Below are 16,041 nucleotides of genomic sequence, written 5' to 3'. Positions count from 1 at the left end.
GAGAAAGCCAGGAATCTTGAATAAGAGCATTATTAGGCTATAATAAATAATTTTTTTAGTGCTCACATATTTGAGATTTTTTCCAATTCATACCATGATGGCAAGTGAAAAGAAACAATATGAAGGAAGGAAAGAAGGGAGGGAGGACCAACGTGTGGTTATGAACATAAAGCAAAGGGATTTTTCTACCTTTTAGATCTAACCAGCATAGTTGTTTTTTTTTTTTTTTAAATACGTGACTTCAGCAAAATAATCATATTTTAGCATTTTCATCAGCAAGATCAAGGGCTAAAATAATACCCATGAAGCAAACTTTAAAAGTTGTATAATTACCATTGCTCTGAGACAATTTCAAATAAGTCTCTATGAAACATGTAGACGGCTTTGTAAAGAGCATGTCAATATTTCATTATCTTTACAATCGGAATCTTGAACTAAATTTAAAAGACATTTTCTACTGATGTGCTGACAAGATGAAAGAGAAACGCAGACGAGTAACATTAAATATTTCCTTTGGGTTATATAAAATTAGGTGCTTTTAACACCCATTTTCTACCTTTCATTTTAATTTTGGAAATACTTCAAGTTAGAATAAAACTTCACTCATAAAAACAGATACAGGGATGATTGATACATATCTATTTCCAAATGTGTCATCCATGTTTAATCTAATTTGCATAACTGTAATTTGAATTAAACCATTTCCTTTTATGAGGTCCTTTCCTTTGATTTTTAATATATACCGATAATTACCTCATCTATGCTAGATAAAAGCAGGAAATGGTAGCTGCCTAGTTATACTTCATTCATGGTTACCACATCATCCATGATTGCTACACAACTCTAAATAAATGGAGGCATCGCAATTCCACCTCATGCCGAACAACTAGAGGTCTGAAAACCTTTATGGTTCCAAAGAAGAATTATCAGTAACACCTTTTCACTATGCATTATGCAAGTTTCACCCACAAAATAAATAATAATTCACTGTTCTCTCAAAAGAAAAAAGGTCCCTTCTGTCTGCAGAAAGGGTTCAACTGCTATTAGAACAAAAATATTTTCAAATTTAAAAATAGTAAAGGATTTCTCTGTGAAATAATAAAGGAAAATAATCCAGGTTCCTAGCTTTGGGGTCCTGAACGAAAGAGAACTGAATACATAGGAATTTCTACATATAAGTAAATTAGCCATTAATATAACTTTATATTATCAATGCTCAAACTAGAGTTCATAAAATAATACATCTTTATATTAAAATTTCATTAAGCAATTCCATGAGATAAAATTAAAATATTTCAAATATGGCTTAAAAAGAGCAAACTCACCTCTACTTGTAATGCCAAATGTGCTTTCTCCTTGTCTTTTCTCTCCATGCACCGTTTCACTTCCTCTAACTCAGATGCCACTGCACTGAAGTTCAGCTGCACTCTCAAATCTGACATTTGCTTCTCCAGGTCCTGTTTTTCCCGCTCAACCCCTTAAAAGACAAAATGTAAGGCTCAACAGTTGTTCTTTATTCACAGAAGAATGTACTTTCAAATAGTACTGAGACCTGATGTTTCAATATTCTAGCTATCATAATCTATTTACTGACACTAGTATTCAACAGACTTTGCCAGCCTGTTGTTTCAAGTTTTATAGCTTTCAAAAACATATACATTGCTATGTCATCAAATATTATTCCAGTTTGATACTAAAATTTAAAATGTTACCTGATTTCTACTGCAATTTATTTCAAGAAAATCATACACATTTTTTTAATTTTATTTATTTATTTATTTATTTGTTTGTTTATTTATTTATTTTTATTATACTTTAAGTTCTAGGGTACATGTGCATAATGTGCAGGTTTGTTACATATGTATATTTGTGCCATGTTGGTGTGCTGCACCCATCAACTCGTCAGCACCCATCAATTCATCATTTATATCATGTATAACTCCCAATGCAATCCCTCCCCCCTCCCCCTTCCCCATGATAGGCCCCAGTGTGTGATGTTCCCCTTCCCAAGTCCAAGTGATCTCATTATTCAGTTCCCACCTATGAGTGAGAACATGCGGTGTTTGGTTTTCTGTTCTTGTGATGGTTTGCTAAGAATGATGGTTTCCAGCTGCATCCATGTCCCTACAAAGGACGCAAACTCATCCTTTTTGATGGCTGCATAGTATTCCATGGTGTATATGTGCCACATTTTCTTAATCCAGTCTGTCACAGATGGACATTTGGGTTGATTCCAAGTCTTTGCTATTGTGAATAGGGTCACATCCCTACATTAACTCCAAACAGTAAAACAAAAATACAAAAAGAGTTTTCAACCAAGCCACTTCATCCACAAAATAATTTTCTTGCAACATAAACAACAAATGATGCTATTAAATCTCTGATAGTGTATGGCCGACCAATTTACTAATCCTTACTAATCTGGAGATTACAACCTGAAATTAATATATCATTTAACAATATAAATTGACTTAGTATTTAAATCAACGTGAAATACTTGATCTATGATACACAGGGGACCTTCTTCTAATATAAGGACAAATAACATAAAAGTTCACCCTCAATGAGCTTACATCCTGATGTGATTTGGCTCTGTCCCCACCCAAATCTCAGCTTGAATTGTAGCTCCCATAATTCCCACATGTTGTGGGAAGGATCAAATGGGAGGCAATTGAATCATGGGGGCAGCTGTTTCCCATGCTGTTCTCGTGATAGTGAATAAGTCCCATGAGATCTGAGGGTTTTATAAAGGAGAGTTCCCACACACAAACTCTCTTCCCTGCCACCATGTAAGACATGCCTTTGCTTCTCCTTTGCCTTCTATCATGATTGTGAGGCCTCCCCAGACATGTGGTACTGTGAGTCCATTAAATCTCTTTCCTTTACAAATTACCCAGTCTCGAGTATGTCTTTATTAGCAGTATGAGAACAGACTAATACATATCCCAAGAATAGAGACAAAATATAAATTACTTTATGGAGTCTAAAATGTCAACAATTGGAACATGTACTGTCATTTAAAAACTACTATCTTTCTAGTGGTTTCCTTTCCAGAAAAAAAAAAAGGGAATGAAAGAAGAAAACACTAACAAATTAAATTTATACATCATTCGTAAAATACATTCCAACTTCAGAACACTAGTGTTCAAAACTGTATATATTAGAAGGGAAGACATATGGGATCAATAGGATGATGAGAGCACTGATAGATACATGTGGATTATACAGAAACAGTACAAACAGTAAAAGGGATTAGCTCTGTCTCAGTGAGGAACTAAGGTAGGAAGAACTGAGAACTAAGTCAGACTTAAAGAATGAATACAAAATTTCACCAAGCAAAGGAGAAGGAGCTGGGGTGTTTTTAGGGAAGTCACACACCTAGCATACAAGTACAAAACTGAATTTAACATTCAGGTAACTGCACACACAGTAGTTTTAAGTAGCCAATACATCTCATATGTTATGAGGGCGGGAGGGAGTGTCAACAGAGTTTATGTGTTGCTAGGAAACTTAGAATTTATCCTACAAAACAAGCATCAGCAAACATTTTCTATAAAGTATCAGATAACAAATATCTCAGCTGTATGATTTCTGTCACAACTACTCAATTCAACCATTGTACTGCAAAAGTAGCCTAGACATTGCATAAACGAATGGGAGTAGCTGTGTTCCAATAAAGTTTATTTACAAAAACAGGTGGCAGTCTGGATTTGGCCCATGAGCCCTACTTTCCCTACTTCTGATAGGTATCCAACCTGCAAATGTACATATTTATCTATTTGTAAATGTATTTATTTTATAAATATATGTATTTATTTTATATACATGTCTATATTTGTGTGCATATAACGTCTCAATAATATGTATATATTGATACATGTTTCTTGATATATATATGGATACAACATTAGAATGAATATATATTATATAAAATATGAAAGCATGTATGTATACGTATATGTATGCTTTATGAAACATATATATTTGATATGGAGACATATTTTGGTATGTTTACATATATTATATACTAGTAAAGATAAATATACACACACATCTATACATACATACACATGTAGTATACGTAATGAAACATTTCCCAAAGTTACAATATTTAAAACAAAAAGTATAAAATATAAACAGCATTACAAACACTCGATTTTAGAGAATGCTTGGTCAGTATAGGATAGCAGTTAAGATCTCAAGTTTGGGGGAAAAAAAAAAATTGGAGTCTCCTACTTCCCTCATGTGTGATCTTGGGCAAGTAACTCAACCTCCTTATTCTCGGGTCCTTTTTTTAATCATTAATATAGAAATAAGAAATAATAATAGTGTCCTTTAGTAGTAGAAAAGAAAATAGATTTCAGAGAGGCCAAAATAGGTAAGACAAGAGAGTGCTACATGTCCTATACTGGCCCAAGCATGCTTAAGCTTGGGGAGTGGGAATAAGAAAGAGAATGTTGCAAATTCAAGAGATATTAGGATGTATACATAGGCGTGAGGTGGAAACTAATTATATGGAGGAGAGAATAAATAATTTCTATGTTCTTTGCATTTTAGACTTGGATGTCTGGATGGAGGATGATGCCATACACTGAGAAAGGAAAGGAAAAACATGTTTTGAGGAGATAATGATTTCAGCTGTGTATCAACATGCATTCTGAGGAACAGCATACAGAGATAAGCAATGAGCAACTCCATCTGGAGGGGCAAAGGTTAGGAGAGCAAATAGAGCTAGATTTAGGAACTATCACCTATAGGTGATAATTTTTAATCAATTCCCAGGCAGAAATACTAAGTAACAAAAGCCATGAATAGGATAGTAGGCAAAACCAACATTTAAAAGACACACTGAACATAGCAAAAAGATTCCAATACAAAGAATGTAAATAACTAAGGCAGAAGAATTAGGAAAGGCAAGGAGCATGGAAGTCAGAGGAAGACTTTCAAGAAGGAAGAAGAAATAAGCAAGTAACAGTAAAATAAGTAATGAAATGATATCCTTGGAATTGACAGAGGAGATTGCTAGCAAACCATGCAAAGTCAATTTTACAAATAGAGGTGGAACCCATTTTGCAGTGGGCAGAGGAAGAAATACCAGCTGAAAATGTGATAAGTATGATTTCTACTGTAGAACTGTCTTTAAATAATATAAGTATTCTGTAAAGAATGAAAAACTCTACAATTGTTAAAAGGTGAAGAAGTCCATTATCACATATACAAAAAAACTTCCAAAATTTTTTTTGTACCTGATAAGTAGCTAAGAAAAGCTCAATATTTTTAGTCCTCAAAGACTTACAACAAAAATAATTACATTTTATGAAGTATCAAAACATATAACAAATGTGTTGGTCTTTTTTCCAACAATTCTCATGTGCATCTTTATGAAATTTGATGAAGAAGCTAACAGCTTAGGATTGTTTAAAAATAAGTGATATTCTGGGTCAAATGATACTTACATTATATCACACGGAACTTAATGAAACTTAATGGCATACAAATAAAAATATGCTAAGGTTTGGATATAGTTTATTTGTCCTCACCAAACCTCATGGTGAAATATTATCCCAACTATGGCTGTTAGGAGATGGGGCCTAGTGGGAGGTGTTTGGGTCACGGAGACAGGTCCCTCATGAACGGCTTGGTGCCCTTATTGCAGTAGTGAGTGAGTTCTTGCTCTCCTGAGGCTAGATTGGTTCTCAAGGGAATTGATTAGTTCAGACAAGAGTGAGTTGTCAGAACTCCATAACATCCCTTGAATTTGGTCCCCCTTTACACATTCCCACTCCCCAATTGACCTCCTTTGCATTGTTTTGATGCAGCACAAAACTCCTCCCCAGAATTCAAGCAGATGCTAGAGCCATGCTTCTGGTACAGCCTACAGAACTGTGATCTAAATAAAGCTATTTTCTTTGTAAATTATCCAGCCTCAGGTATTCCTTTAGTGTAACACAAAACAGACTAAGAAAATATATTAATTAGAGGTCAGGCATGGTGGCTCACGCCTATAATCCCAGCACTTTGGAAGGCTGAGGTGGGCAGATCATGAGGTCAGGAGATCGAGACCATCCTGGCTAACACAGTGAAACCCCATCTCTACTAAAAATACAAAAAAAAAAAAAAAAAAAAATTAGCTGGGCGTGGTGGCGGGCATCTGTAGTCCCAGCTACTCAGGAGGCTGAGGCAGGAGAATGGCGTAAACCCGTGAGGCAGAGCTTGCAGTGAGCTGAGATTGCGACACTGCACTCCAGTCTAGGCGACAGAGCGAGACTCTTTTTCAAAAAAAAAAATAAATAAATATTATAAAAATAAATATATATATATATATCAGAATAGGTTTGTCGAAATTTGTCATCCATTGATGATTTTCTGGCAATGTGGAAATTCTAGCTTAGGCAACATATGGAGGTATATTTGGAAAGCCTGGGGCAATATTTACCTTCCCTGAATTTAACAGTACATCAAACACTTAAAAAAATTTCACCAATACTTTGAGCATTTGAGCAGGAAGCCTCATTATTGGAATAATATAGAAGCTGAGCATGTGAACTCACCTAATAGAAGCCATTATATAATCTCAATATTATCATTATTAAGCCTGAACATACATCCAGTCATTAAATTTCATAATTTAAATTAACACCTCCACTGAGAAGGTATCCTAATATTTTTCAAACACAAAGTGTTCCTAATCCACATTAAAAGCCAGTGATACAGCTCATGACTACTTCTGAGTTGTGATTAATTTTTGTCACCAACTCCAGATCACAAAAAAGATAGGGTATTAACTTTAATTTCTCCTATATTGAAAACTGAGATAAGAGAATGTGAAAGACAGAGTGACATTTACAGTGTAAGTACAAAGACTGGTACATACATACACATATGCACATATATTTGGGCATGGGAACAGGAGGCTGGAAAAACTACTGCTTTTGCAGGCTCTTTCTAATAGAAAACCATCCGTGGTTAAGTAGGTCTAATAACCCAAATGGGTTCGAACCAAGCAGGGAAGATATTAAAATGGGATGATGCTAAATTATTATCAACTTATCAGAAAATTTGTAATAGATCAAGAAATAGTATGATATGAGCATCATAAAGGAATGCAATTTCTGAGGATGAAAAGTATTTTCTAAGAAAGACCAAAAAGCCCCCACACAAATTATCACATTATTAGGTACAAATCGACATTTTACCTCTCCTAAACCTCCAGTCCTCCCCTTGTTCATCCTGATAGTTTGACTGTTGCTTGGAAATCTGAGACACTTGATGCTGTAAACCCTTTCGATCACCCTCTGCTTTCGTAAGTTGTGCACGCAGTTCTTCTACCTAAACACATCGTCAAAAATCAAACATCAGTTTTCACAATCAGAAAAAGACCTACTTCAAATGGGCTATTGTAAACACAAGTTGAATCCAGGTTAATCTCCTTCCAAGCATAGTGGAATGGATTCCTGCTCCATTTCCTCATTCCTCTCATTTATTCCACAAAGAATAAAGGCATAGTTTTTCCTTCTCTGTGTCCATTGAGGCAAAGAATGTGATCAGATTTTTTTTTAATCACTTATTTTGTCCTCAGTCTACTCCATTACTATTAACCCAAATCAGCTTCAATTAAGTATTATACGTTTTTATATTTTTCTAATTTCACCCATTTGTTTTCATGTGAACATGGTCTATTGGTTGTTAAATTCAAGATAAATGATCATGATTTAGCATATTTTGATACTAAAATAATGCTCAAAATAAGTATGTAATAGATGCTGTTGAATAAACTCTAAACTCCTTGAAGTCAGAAACTGATTTATCTTTCTATCCTTAGACTGCTAAATTACCTAGCACATAACAGGTACTTCCAAATGACCATTAAACAAGTTAACAGTGACAAAAAGATTCAGCTAAAATCACAATGACAACCTAAACAAAGAAATATCTTGCTTCCATAACTGAAACTGGAGATTATAAGTCAGAGTTCCAAACAAATCAGAATGGAATTAAATACAAATATAAACTTCTAAAAAGGAAAGTTTGAACTCTGCCAAAATTAATTCCATGTGACCACTGGCTGCAGAACAAAGTCAGTGAATATTTTCAAAGATTTTGTAAAACAGGTGCTATCTTGTATTTTCAGCACCAATTGTCAAAATGTAATACTCCTTCTGAACATCTATAATGCTTGACATCTTTGCCTACCCCTAGCATATTCTGAAGGTGAGTTATATAACACACACTTCAAAACAGAAGAAAGCATAATTGCAGTTTGTATTAAACACAGACAGAGAGGCAGTGAGAAACCCATATGCCCTTATCCAATGTACGTAAGATGGTTATTTAAAGTTACTGAACTTTAAACATCAGAAGCGCCAAACTCCCATTATGGGCTGATGGAATGCAAAATGTTATACTTAATAATTAAGCCTTATCGGCCAGGTGTGATGGCTCACACCTATAATCCCAGCACTTTGGGAGGCCGAGGCAGGGGATCACGAGGTCAGGAGATGGAGACCATCCTGGCCAACATGGTGAAACCCCGTCTCTACTAAAAAAAACAAAACATTAGCCAGGTGTGGTGGCGCATGCCTGTAATCCCAGCTACCGGGAGGCCAAGGCAGTAGAATCACTTGAGCCCAGGAGGCGGAGGTTGTGTTGAACTGAGATTGCTCCACTGCAGTCCGGCCTGGCAACAGAGTGAGACTGCGTCTCCAAAAAAATAAAATAAAATAAGCCTTATCTTTGGTTTAAAAGCGTCAAGTAGTATCTTGAAAACATGAATTAAAGACAATAATGTTATTCAAAGTAACGTAAACACGCAAAGGTCTGTTTTATGTAGTTTACTTCTTCCTTTACTTCCCAATGCCTCCTGGAATAAAATTAAGCTCCTGGGAAAATTTTATCTTATACATTCAATCTTACTTTTACACTGCTCATGCTAAGAGAGATAAGTAGTAAGTTGTAGCAGCAATCAGCAAGATACACCAACACAGTGGGGACTTTGGCTGATGTTTGTACTAGCTTTCTCTGAATTTCCCTGAAAGAATTTTATCTTTTGCTTAGGTGTGCTGATATACATTCCTTAGGAAAACATTTTTTTCTAGACCCAGGTTTTTTTTTTTTTTTCCTTTCACAAAGACATTTAAATAGAGCTACTCAATCCTGATTTAATGTAAAAGTATATTATAATAACTTGCATAGACTTACCTGATGCAAAAGTGTTTCTCGGCTGCCTTCAGATTGATTCAATAACTTTCGAGATAGCTCCAATTCCTGTTCAAGCTAGAGTTTCAACAAAGGATAAATAAAAATGTCCAACGGAACAGAAGATAACTAAATTATTATGGGCACAGTTCAAAAGGAGAAAAGTGGAAAAGTTTTCAGAAGACATTTACAGCTAACATAAAAGAAATATCTCACTATGAACATATATCAATACTTCCATTAAAATAATGTTAATCGTATAACATGAAGTGAACTAGACCAGGCCTCAGGAAGTCGGGATCTAGTAAGTTTCACCTCAACTGTGAGTCAGTACCAGTCTCTTCTCCTTAGGCCTCCGTTCTGTCATCTCTAAAATAAAAATTTTGTATTAAACAGTCTCTGAGATCCCTTCCAGTTCTAAATCACTTTAATCTAAATTCTAAGGCAATTTTTTCCTTTAAATTAGAAAATGTAGTGTCAAATTAAGTAAATTAGAATAAAAACTGCAGGGACCCAATAACTCAAAAGTTTCATCTAATTGGTGATTTCCTACATTCCTAATATTTCTAATATTTATAAGACATTCCTTAAATTTTTAAATGTCTAAATACAGAATGAGACATTTAAAATTTCCTTAATGATACTGCCATGAGATAAATATTGATAAAAAATGTGACCAGTTCAGGAGATCGAGACTATCCTGGCTAACATGGTGAAAACCCACCTCTACTAAAAATACAAAAACTTAGCCGGGTGTGGTGGTGGCGCCTGTAGTCCCAGCTACTCGGGAGGCTGAGGCAGGAGAATGGCATGAACCTGGGAGGCGGAGCTTGCAGTGAGCCAAGATCGTGCCACTGTACTGCAGCCTGGGCAACAGAGTGAGACTCTGTCTCAAAAAAAAAAAATGTGACCAGTTAAGTAACTAAATATTCTACAAACTCCTAACATGCCTAGATGATTTCAAGCTGAAATATGTAATAGGATAGAACGTAAGTTTCTTAAAAATTTAGAGCTTATATGTCCTAGACTTATTTCCATTTTATAACAGTAAGGTAGTTTTATAAAAATCGCACATTTATATTAAGACGCTAGTAAGAGCTTAGATTTGTAGTACTTATTTTAAATTATCATTTCAATTGAACAACTGCTATCTGTATATTAATCCTTTAATAATTGTGCTTATGAAAGAACATGAGAGAGCCTTGTGGTGATGGAACAGTTCTGTATCCTGATGGTGGTAGTGGTAACAAGAATCTATACAAGATAAAAATGGATTGAACTTCACACACACACACACACACACACAAACACATAAAACACAAATGAGTATATATAAAGCAGGTGAAATCTGTATAAACTAAGTAGATTGCACCAACAATTTCCTGGTTTTGATATTAAATGGCAATTATGCAAAATGTTACCACTGAGGGAAACTGGGTGCATGGGACCTCTCTGTGCATCTTGTTTTACAATATCCTATAAATCTATAATTATTTCAAAATATATCTTTAAATCTCAGTATATAATTTTTTTTTAATTATACATGTGGCTCATAAAACAAATGTCATATTTTTTAAAAAGTAAAGTATATGTGGGGCTCACAGAATCCACATAAAATACTGTCTGACCTGTTCTTTAGTCTCTATGGAGAAATAGAGTGAAGAAATCATAATTGAAGCAAAATGACTTTGAAATCAACCAAAGCCCATATTGGTCATAATCCCTGTGTAATTTCAACATCACAACTCCCAAAGGGCAAATTTGATGACCTAACATACTTCGCTTACCCTGAAAGCAGCAGGGAAGCTGCCTTTACATGAGTTGGTGAAATAAAATAAAGGAGGCAATGGTAGGTAGAAAAAAGCAATACGGAGTAAAGAACAGGGCAAATTTTCACTTCATCTTCTATTACTTTGAGCTCATCCTTAAATCTACTTATTCACAAATTAAGGAAGAGTTGCTTGGCCTCTGAATTCCTTTCTAACTCTAAAGTGCTAAGCTCTACGTGCTCATAGACATGCACGTAGGTCAAAGGTCATTGATATTTAATTTAATTGAATAGAAACAGAGAATGCTTTCAGAACTGGGCTGCTTACTATATCTGTCCACTATAATGAAAATGAATATAACCAAAATATTCAGTCTCCAAATGACAGGTCTTTTCTAACCCTGCAACAAAGTCAAGTTCTTAAAATGTTTCCAACAAGAAAAGGTAAAGTTTAATTCACCTCTCAGAAAGCAGAGTGGTCATAGATGACAAGGTAGCAAACAATTTGCTTCTCTGTTTCCAAGAGTAAGTCCTAGCAAGTAGAAGAGCTGTTGAACCAATTGACTCCACATAGAAAGATAAAGAATTCACAGTGTTCTAAAGCATCCTGGGGACACTTTTCAAGGCACTCAACAAATACCATTGGCCCCAAACCACTTTATTCTCTGAAAGATAACTTTTAAAATCTTACTTGATTCTTCTCGGTTTCAGTTTGTATTAGCTTATTTTTTATTGCCCCCTCATGCTCATCTGCTTTAGCTTCTTGTTTCTTTAGTGCCTGGAATGAAAGAGGTGGAAAAAAAAATTATTCCAAAATATGTACAAAACTGAAAGTCACTACTAGAATTTATTATGTATTAGGGCTGAGGAAGACATGGATATAAGTTACACAAAATCTATAAATTACAACCTGCTCATTCACTGTAACCCTAAGAACGCTTCAGTGGGGACAAAATATAAACAATAAACAATTCCTGATCATCCTAATTAATATTCAGTTCGTTTCCTTTTTTTCCTCCATCTTTGGGAATTTTACTACATTATTTAGAGGGCCTAGATAGCTAACAGTTTTCTTGGAAACAAATATTCTTTTCTACAGTTTCCCCTCTTTAATAAAATGAGTAAAAAGAACTTTAAGAAAATACACATTTCAAAAGCTAACTATAAAAGTGTTTGCTTTGGTTTGTTTCTATGTTAAAACAAAATTAAACTTAAAGGGGAAAATTATACTTGGAACTGTCTTTCATAATATCTGAAATGCATTCCATTTGCTTAAAAAATATTTTTAACAATTTTAGTGTTTAGACTTAGCAAGGTGTATGTGTAAAGTCCATACGACTTGTGAAAAGCCAAGCTTCCAGAAGCTTTTCCAACAAGATCAACAGAAAACCAATTTTTAGGCAAAGAGCAAAATATGTTAAAAACTGCTTTGATGCAAGTATACTCAATCAATTTCAGCTCCCTCTGCCATAATTCCGACTCTCAAATAGAAATTGAGTAAAGAGGCAGAGAGGCATCAACAAAATGAAAAATAATTTTGATTTGAGAATAATAATATTATCACACTTTTATAGTGTTTAGTATGTCCAGGCATTCTTCTTCTCCTTACATATAATAAATAAATATATTACATATATTCAAAATATACATTTACTCCTCATGATGATTCTATGAATTATTATTATTCCAAGCCCATTTTATTAAAGGGGAAATTGGAGCACAAGAAGTTGAATCATTTGCCTAACGTCACTCACCTACTTAGTGACAGAGATAGGATACAGATTATGGCTGCCTGCTTCTTAACAACTGAGTACACTGCTTCTTCATATTGAAAAAATAATACCAAACTTAAAGGGTAGTGATGAAAACTCAATGGTTTGATATCTGTAGAGCACATAAAGCAATGTCTGGCTCCCAGCAAATGTGCAATAAAATGCAACTATTATTATTGGTAATAATAATAGACTGGGTAACAGAGTGAGATCCTCAAAAAAAATTAAATTAAAAAAAACAAAATTTCTACATTTAAGTTGGTTGAATAAAAGAAACTCTAATTCTCTTGGATACTTAGAAATTTGCTAAAATAATATTGTGCTACTCCTTTCTTCCTTACTTTCCCCTTACAACATCTAATAAGTTATTTATAATATTGCTTTTCCAAAATAATGTACTTTTCTATTATAGCTGTACTTGCTGCCTAAAACTGTATTTAATAGTCTCCTTTTTTCAATTTCTCCTTTTCCTCTAACTATACATAAGTCTTAAAAAGTTTTTGTGAATGATAACTTAAATTCTATTGTTTTCTTTTTTTTTTTTTTTTTTTTTTTTTTTTTTGAGACAGAGTCTCGCTCTGTCGCCCAGGCTGGAGTGCAGTGGCCGGATCTCAGCTCACTGCAAGCTCCGCCTCCCGGGTTTATGCCATTCTCCTGCCTCAGCCTCCCGAGTAGCTGGGACTACAGGCGCCCGCCGCTTCGCCCGGCTATTTTGTATTTTTTAGTAGAGACGGGGTTTCACCATGTTAGCCAGGATGGTCTTGATCTCCTGACCTCGTGATCCGCCCGTCTCGGCCTCCCAAAGTGCTGGGATTACAGGCTTGAGCCACCGCGCCCGGCCAAATTCTATTGTTTTCAATAAGGAGCAAAAGTGAGATACTAAGGAACAATCCAAAGCAAATTACTACATTTCCACTATATCATCTAGAAATGCCATTAAGTTTGAACACTAGCTCTGCTTTCTATATACCATGAGTCAGTAAACAAGTAAACACAAATGCAATACTGTAGCCTAGAATATTGAATCATTTTCCACATTATCTAGTTTAAAATGAAAGACAAAGAAGGAAAAGCTAACACTTAAGGGCCATTAAATATATATTGATGCACCTGTAAACACTGAAAACACAAACAATACTCAAAGAGAGACATTTTTAAATTAGCCAAATCAAAATTACAAGCCATTTCTTTAAACCTTAATAATAAACGTTAACTAATTTACTACCTTTTTTTAAGGGTGTAGACCTGCACTGGATTTCTTTTCCATTTGACTTAAATCAAGCAACTTAGAATTATAGTAAAACTGACCCAGTAAAAGCAGTTATAAAAGAAGAAAAAAAAATCACATGCCAATGAATTTCAATAATTATGTTATTTTGTTCTTTAAAGCTTGTTTGTTTCCTAAGAGCAGTTTAGCTAAAAGCTATCATGTGCCCTGCTCCAGGATTTAGATTGTCTTTTACACGTTTAAGATCACAGCAACAACACTGAGCCTTAATAGAGGGTCCCCGGGGCACATTTAAATCTTTAATAACAACAATTTTTCTTCTTTCCCTTAAGTGTGTCGTATCGTGTATTGTACTACTGCATTTCCTTAGAAGTAGGTGATTCTAAACTCTCATAGTTACATATAGTGGAAAAAAAAAATGTAGCTTTTCCTTTTAGAGAGTAGTAAAAAGGGGAAAAGAAAAATGTTTGTAGACCTCTCACTTAACTATAAAAATCTCTACCACATTGACAACAAGCATGTTTATCAAGAGGCTCTAACAGACAACACACTCCAAGATGTAGAACAAATAGGTAATTAAAGGCCCTTTGTCTGCTTTAAATGGACCAGCAAGCTTGGTTAAGAATGATGGCATGGGAATGAAATAAAAATCACATGTTAATTCCCACACAGGCCAATGAAATTTCCGGAGAAAAATTATAAACATAACCTATCCCAAGTTATCCTAATCACTCAGCGGTGCTACAATTGCACGCCTTTGGTCACAAGGGCAAGAACATGTAGATCATTTACTGGTAAAGTAACAACACTACAGAAAAACAAGTATGTGCTCATATTAAACAGTCAACATCATTTACTTGAAAGTACAAACTATCAAATCAGATTTTTTTCCAGTAACAATAAAGAATGAAGAAGTTATATCACTAAACACTAGAAAATCATTGTTCTTACTATATTTTGTAATTAAACTCTTCACATGGGTAGAAAATAAAAGCCAGTGGACAAATATTTTAAGCTTAACAGAATATAATGCGATTCCAATCCAAATTAGACCACATGAGCTATACACTGAAGTTATATGTTGTTTATATTTATCTATATTAAAATTTTGAGGTAGCTTTAAGGACACTTTCAATCAAGCAAAAATTTAACTCTAGTACTGAGTATGTATAAAACACTATCATGGAAACTTTATTTAATTAAAAATTTTTTTAAGATGGAAATCTGATGTCTATCTCAAAAATTCTTTTTGGACGCCTAAACACAGGTCCAAAGGCATCAAACATTAATAAAATAATACATATATTTAAAAGGACTCTATATGCATAATACAGCAGGATTTTATTGCTCAGAACATGTACTACTAATTTATATTAACACATACTTTTTTTGTCATGTTCTTTGAATTTCTAAATTATGCTTTTTCCCAAATCAAGTTAGAGATTCCTCCCCCATGAGAACCAGCTAAAGTAATGGAAAATTTTAGCCTTTAAGTTCATCCAGTTGGGGATTATCTGTGCCAACAAAAATCAAAACAAAAAAAATTAAGTTTCTTTTCAAGGCAAAAAAAAACAAAACAATGCATTCATATTCTAAATCCCTGAACCAATATCTAATTTAAAAATAGCTAAGTGGATATTACTTAAATTGTTCAAAGAAATTTATTTTTCAGCCATGACCAAGGAAAGGAAATTCTACAACAACTACAACTAAAAAAATAAAAAATAAAACAAACCACACACACCACACACTTTGGTAGGTGAAAAGTAGAAATGCTTGATAGAAGTCCAAAAGGAATTGAATACTCATACTATTATGATACCACACAAACTTAAGGGATATCAAAGTAAGAGAGAAATTCAAAAAACTTGGTACGAATTGAACTGTGTGTATTTTCCAGATGGAAATGGTAAGCACATAAGTCACAAAATACAACAATTCCTCTTTTTCAAAGGGTAATATCCAACATCATGTAGTTAAGTAGGCTCGATCATAAGTTAAATACTATTTCTAACAGTAATAGTAATCCTTAATAACATTCCTTAAAGATACCTGTGGTATTTAAACATAAAGCTCAA

At 34.3% G+C, this 16,041-nt stretch overlaps 1 protein-coding gene across 3 annotated transcripts in view; it reads right to left on the bottom strand.

The window, feature by feature from the left end:
* CEP128 (centrosomal protein 128) overlaps positions 1–16,041 on the bottom strand; it is a 488,113-nt gene that overhangs the window by 356,426 nt on the left and 115,646 nt on the right. For all 3 annotated transcript variants that reach the window (XM_033187243.1, XM_033187242.1, XM_033187244.1), the window contains 4 exons: positions 11,655–11,741; positions 9,199–9,273; positions 7,197–7,329; positions 1,326–1,477 (listed from right to left, as the gene is read on the bottom strand). In XM_033187243.1, coding sequence (XP_033043134.1) covers positions 1,326–1,477; positions 7,197–7,329; positions 9,199–9,273; positions 11,655–11,741 — 447 coding nt within the window. The remainder of the gene's footprint in view (positions 1–1,325; positions 1,478–7,196; positions 7,330–9,198; positions 9,274–11,654; positions 11,742–16,041) is intronic.

Source organism: Trachypithecus francoisi, unplaced genomic scaffold (assembly GCF_009764315.1).
Source record: "Trachypithecus francoisi isolate TF-2019V2 unplaced genomic scaffold, Tfra_2.0 Lachesis_group3, whole genome shotgun sequence".
Taxonomy (NCBI): domain Eukaryota; kingdom Metazoa; phylum Chordata; class Mammalia; order Primates; family Cercopithecidae; genus Trachypithecus; species Trachypithecus francoisi.
This window is presented reverse-complemented; position numbering and strand designations above follow the sequence as displayed.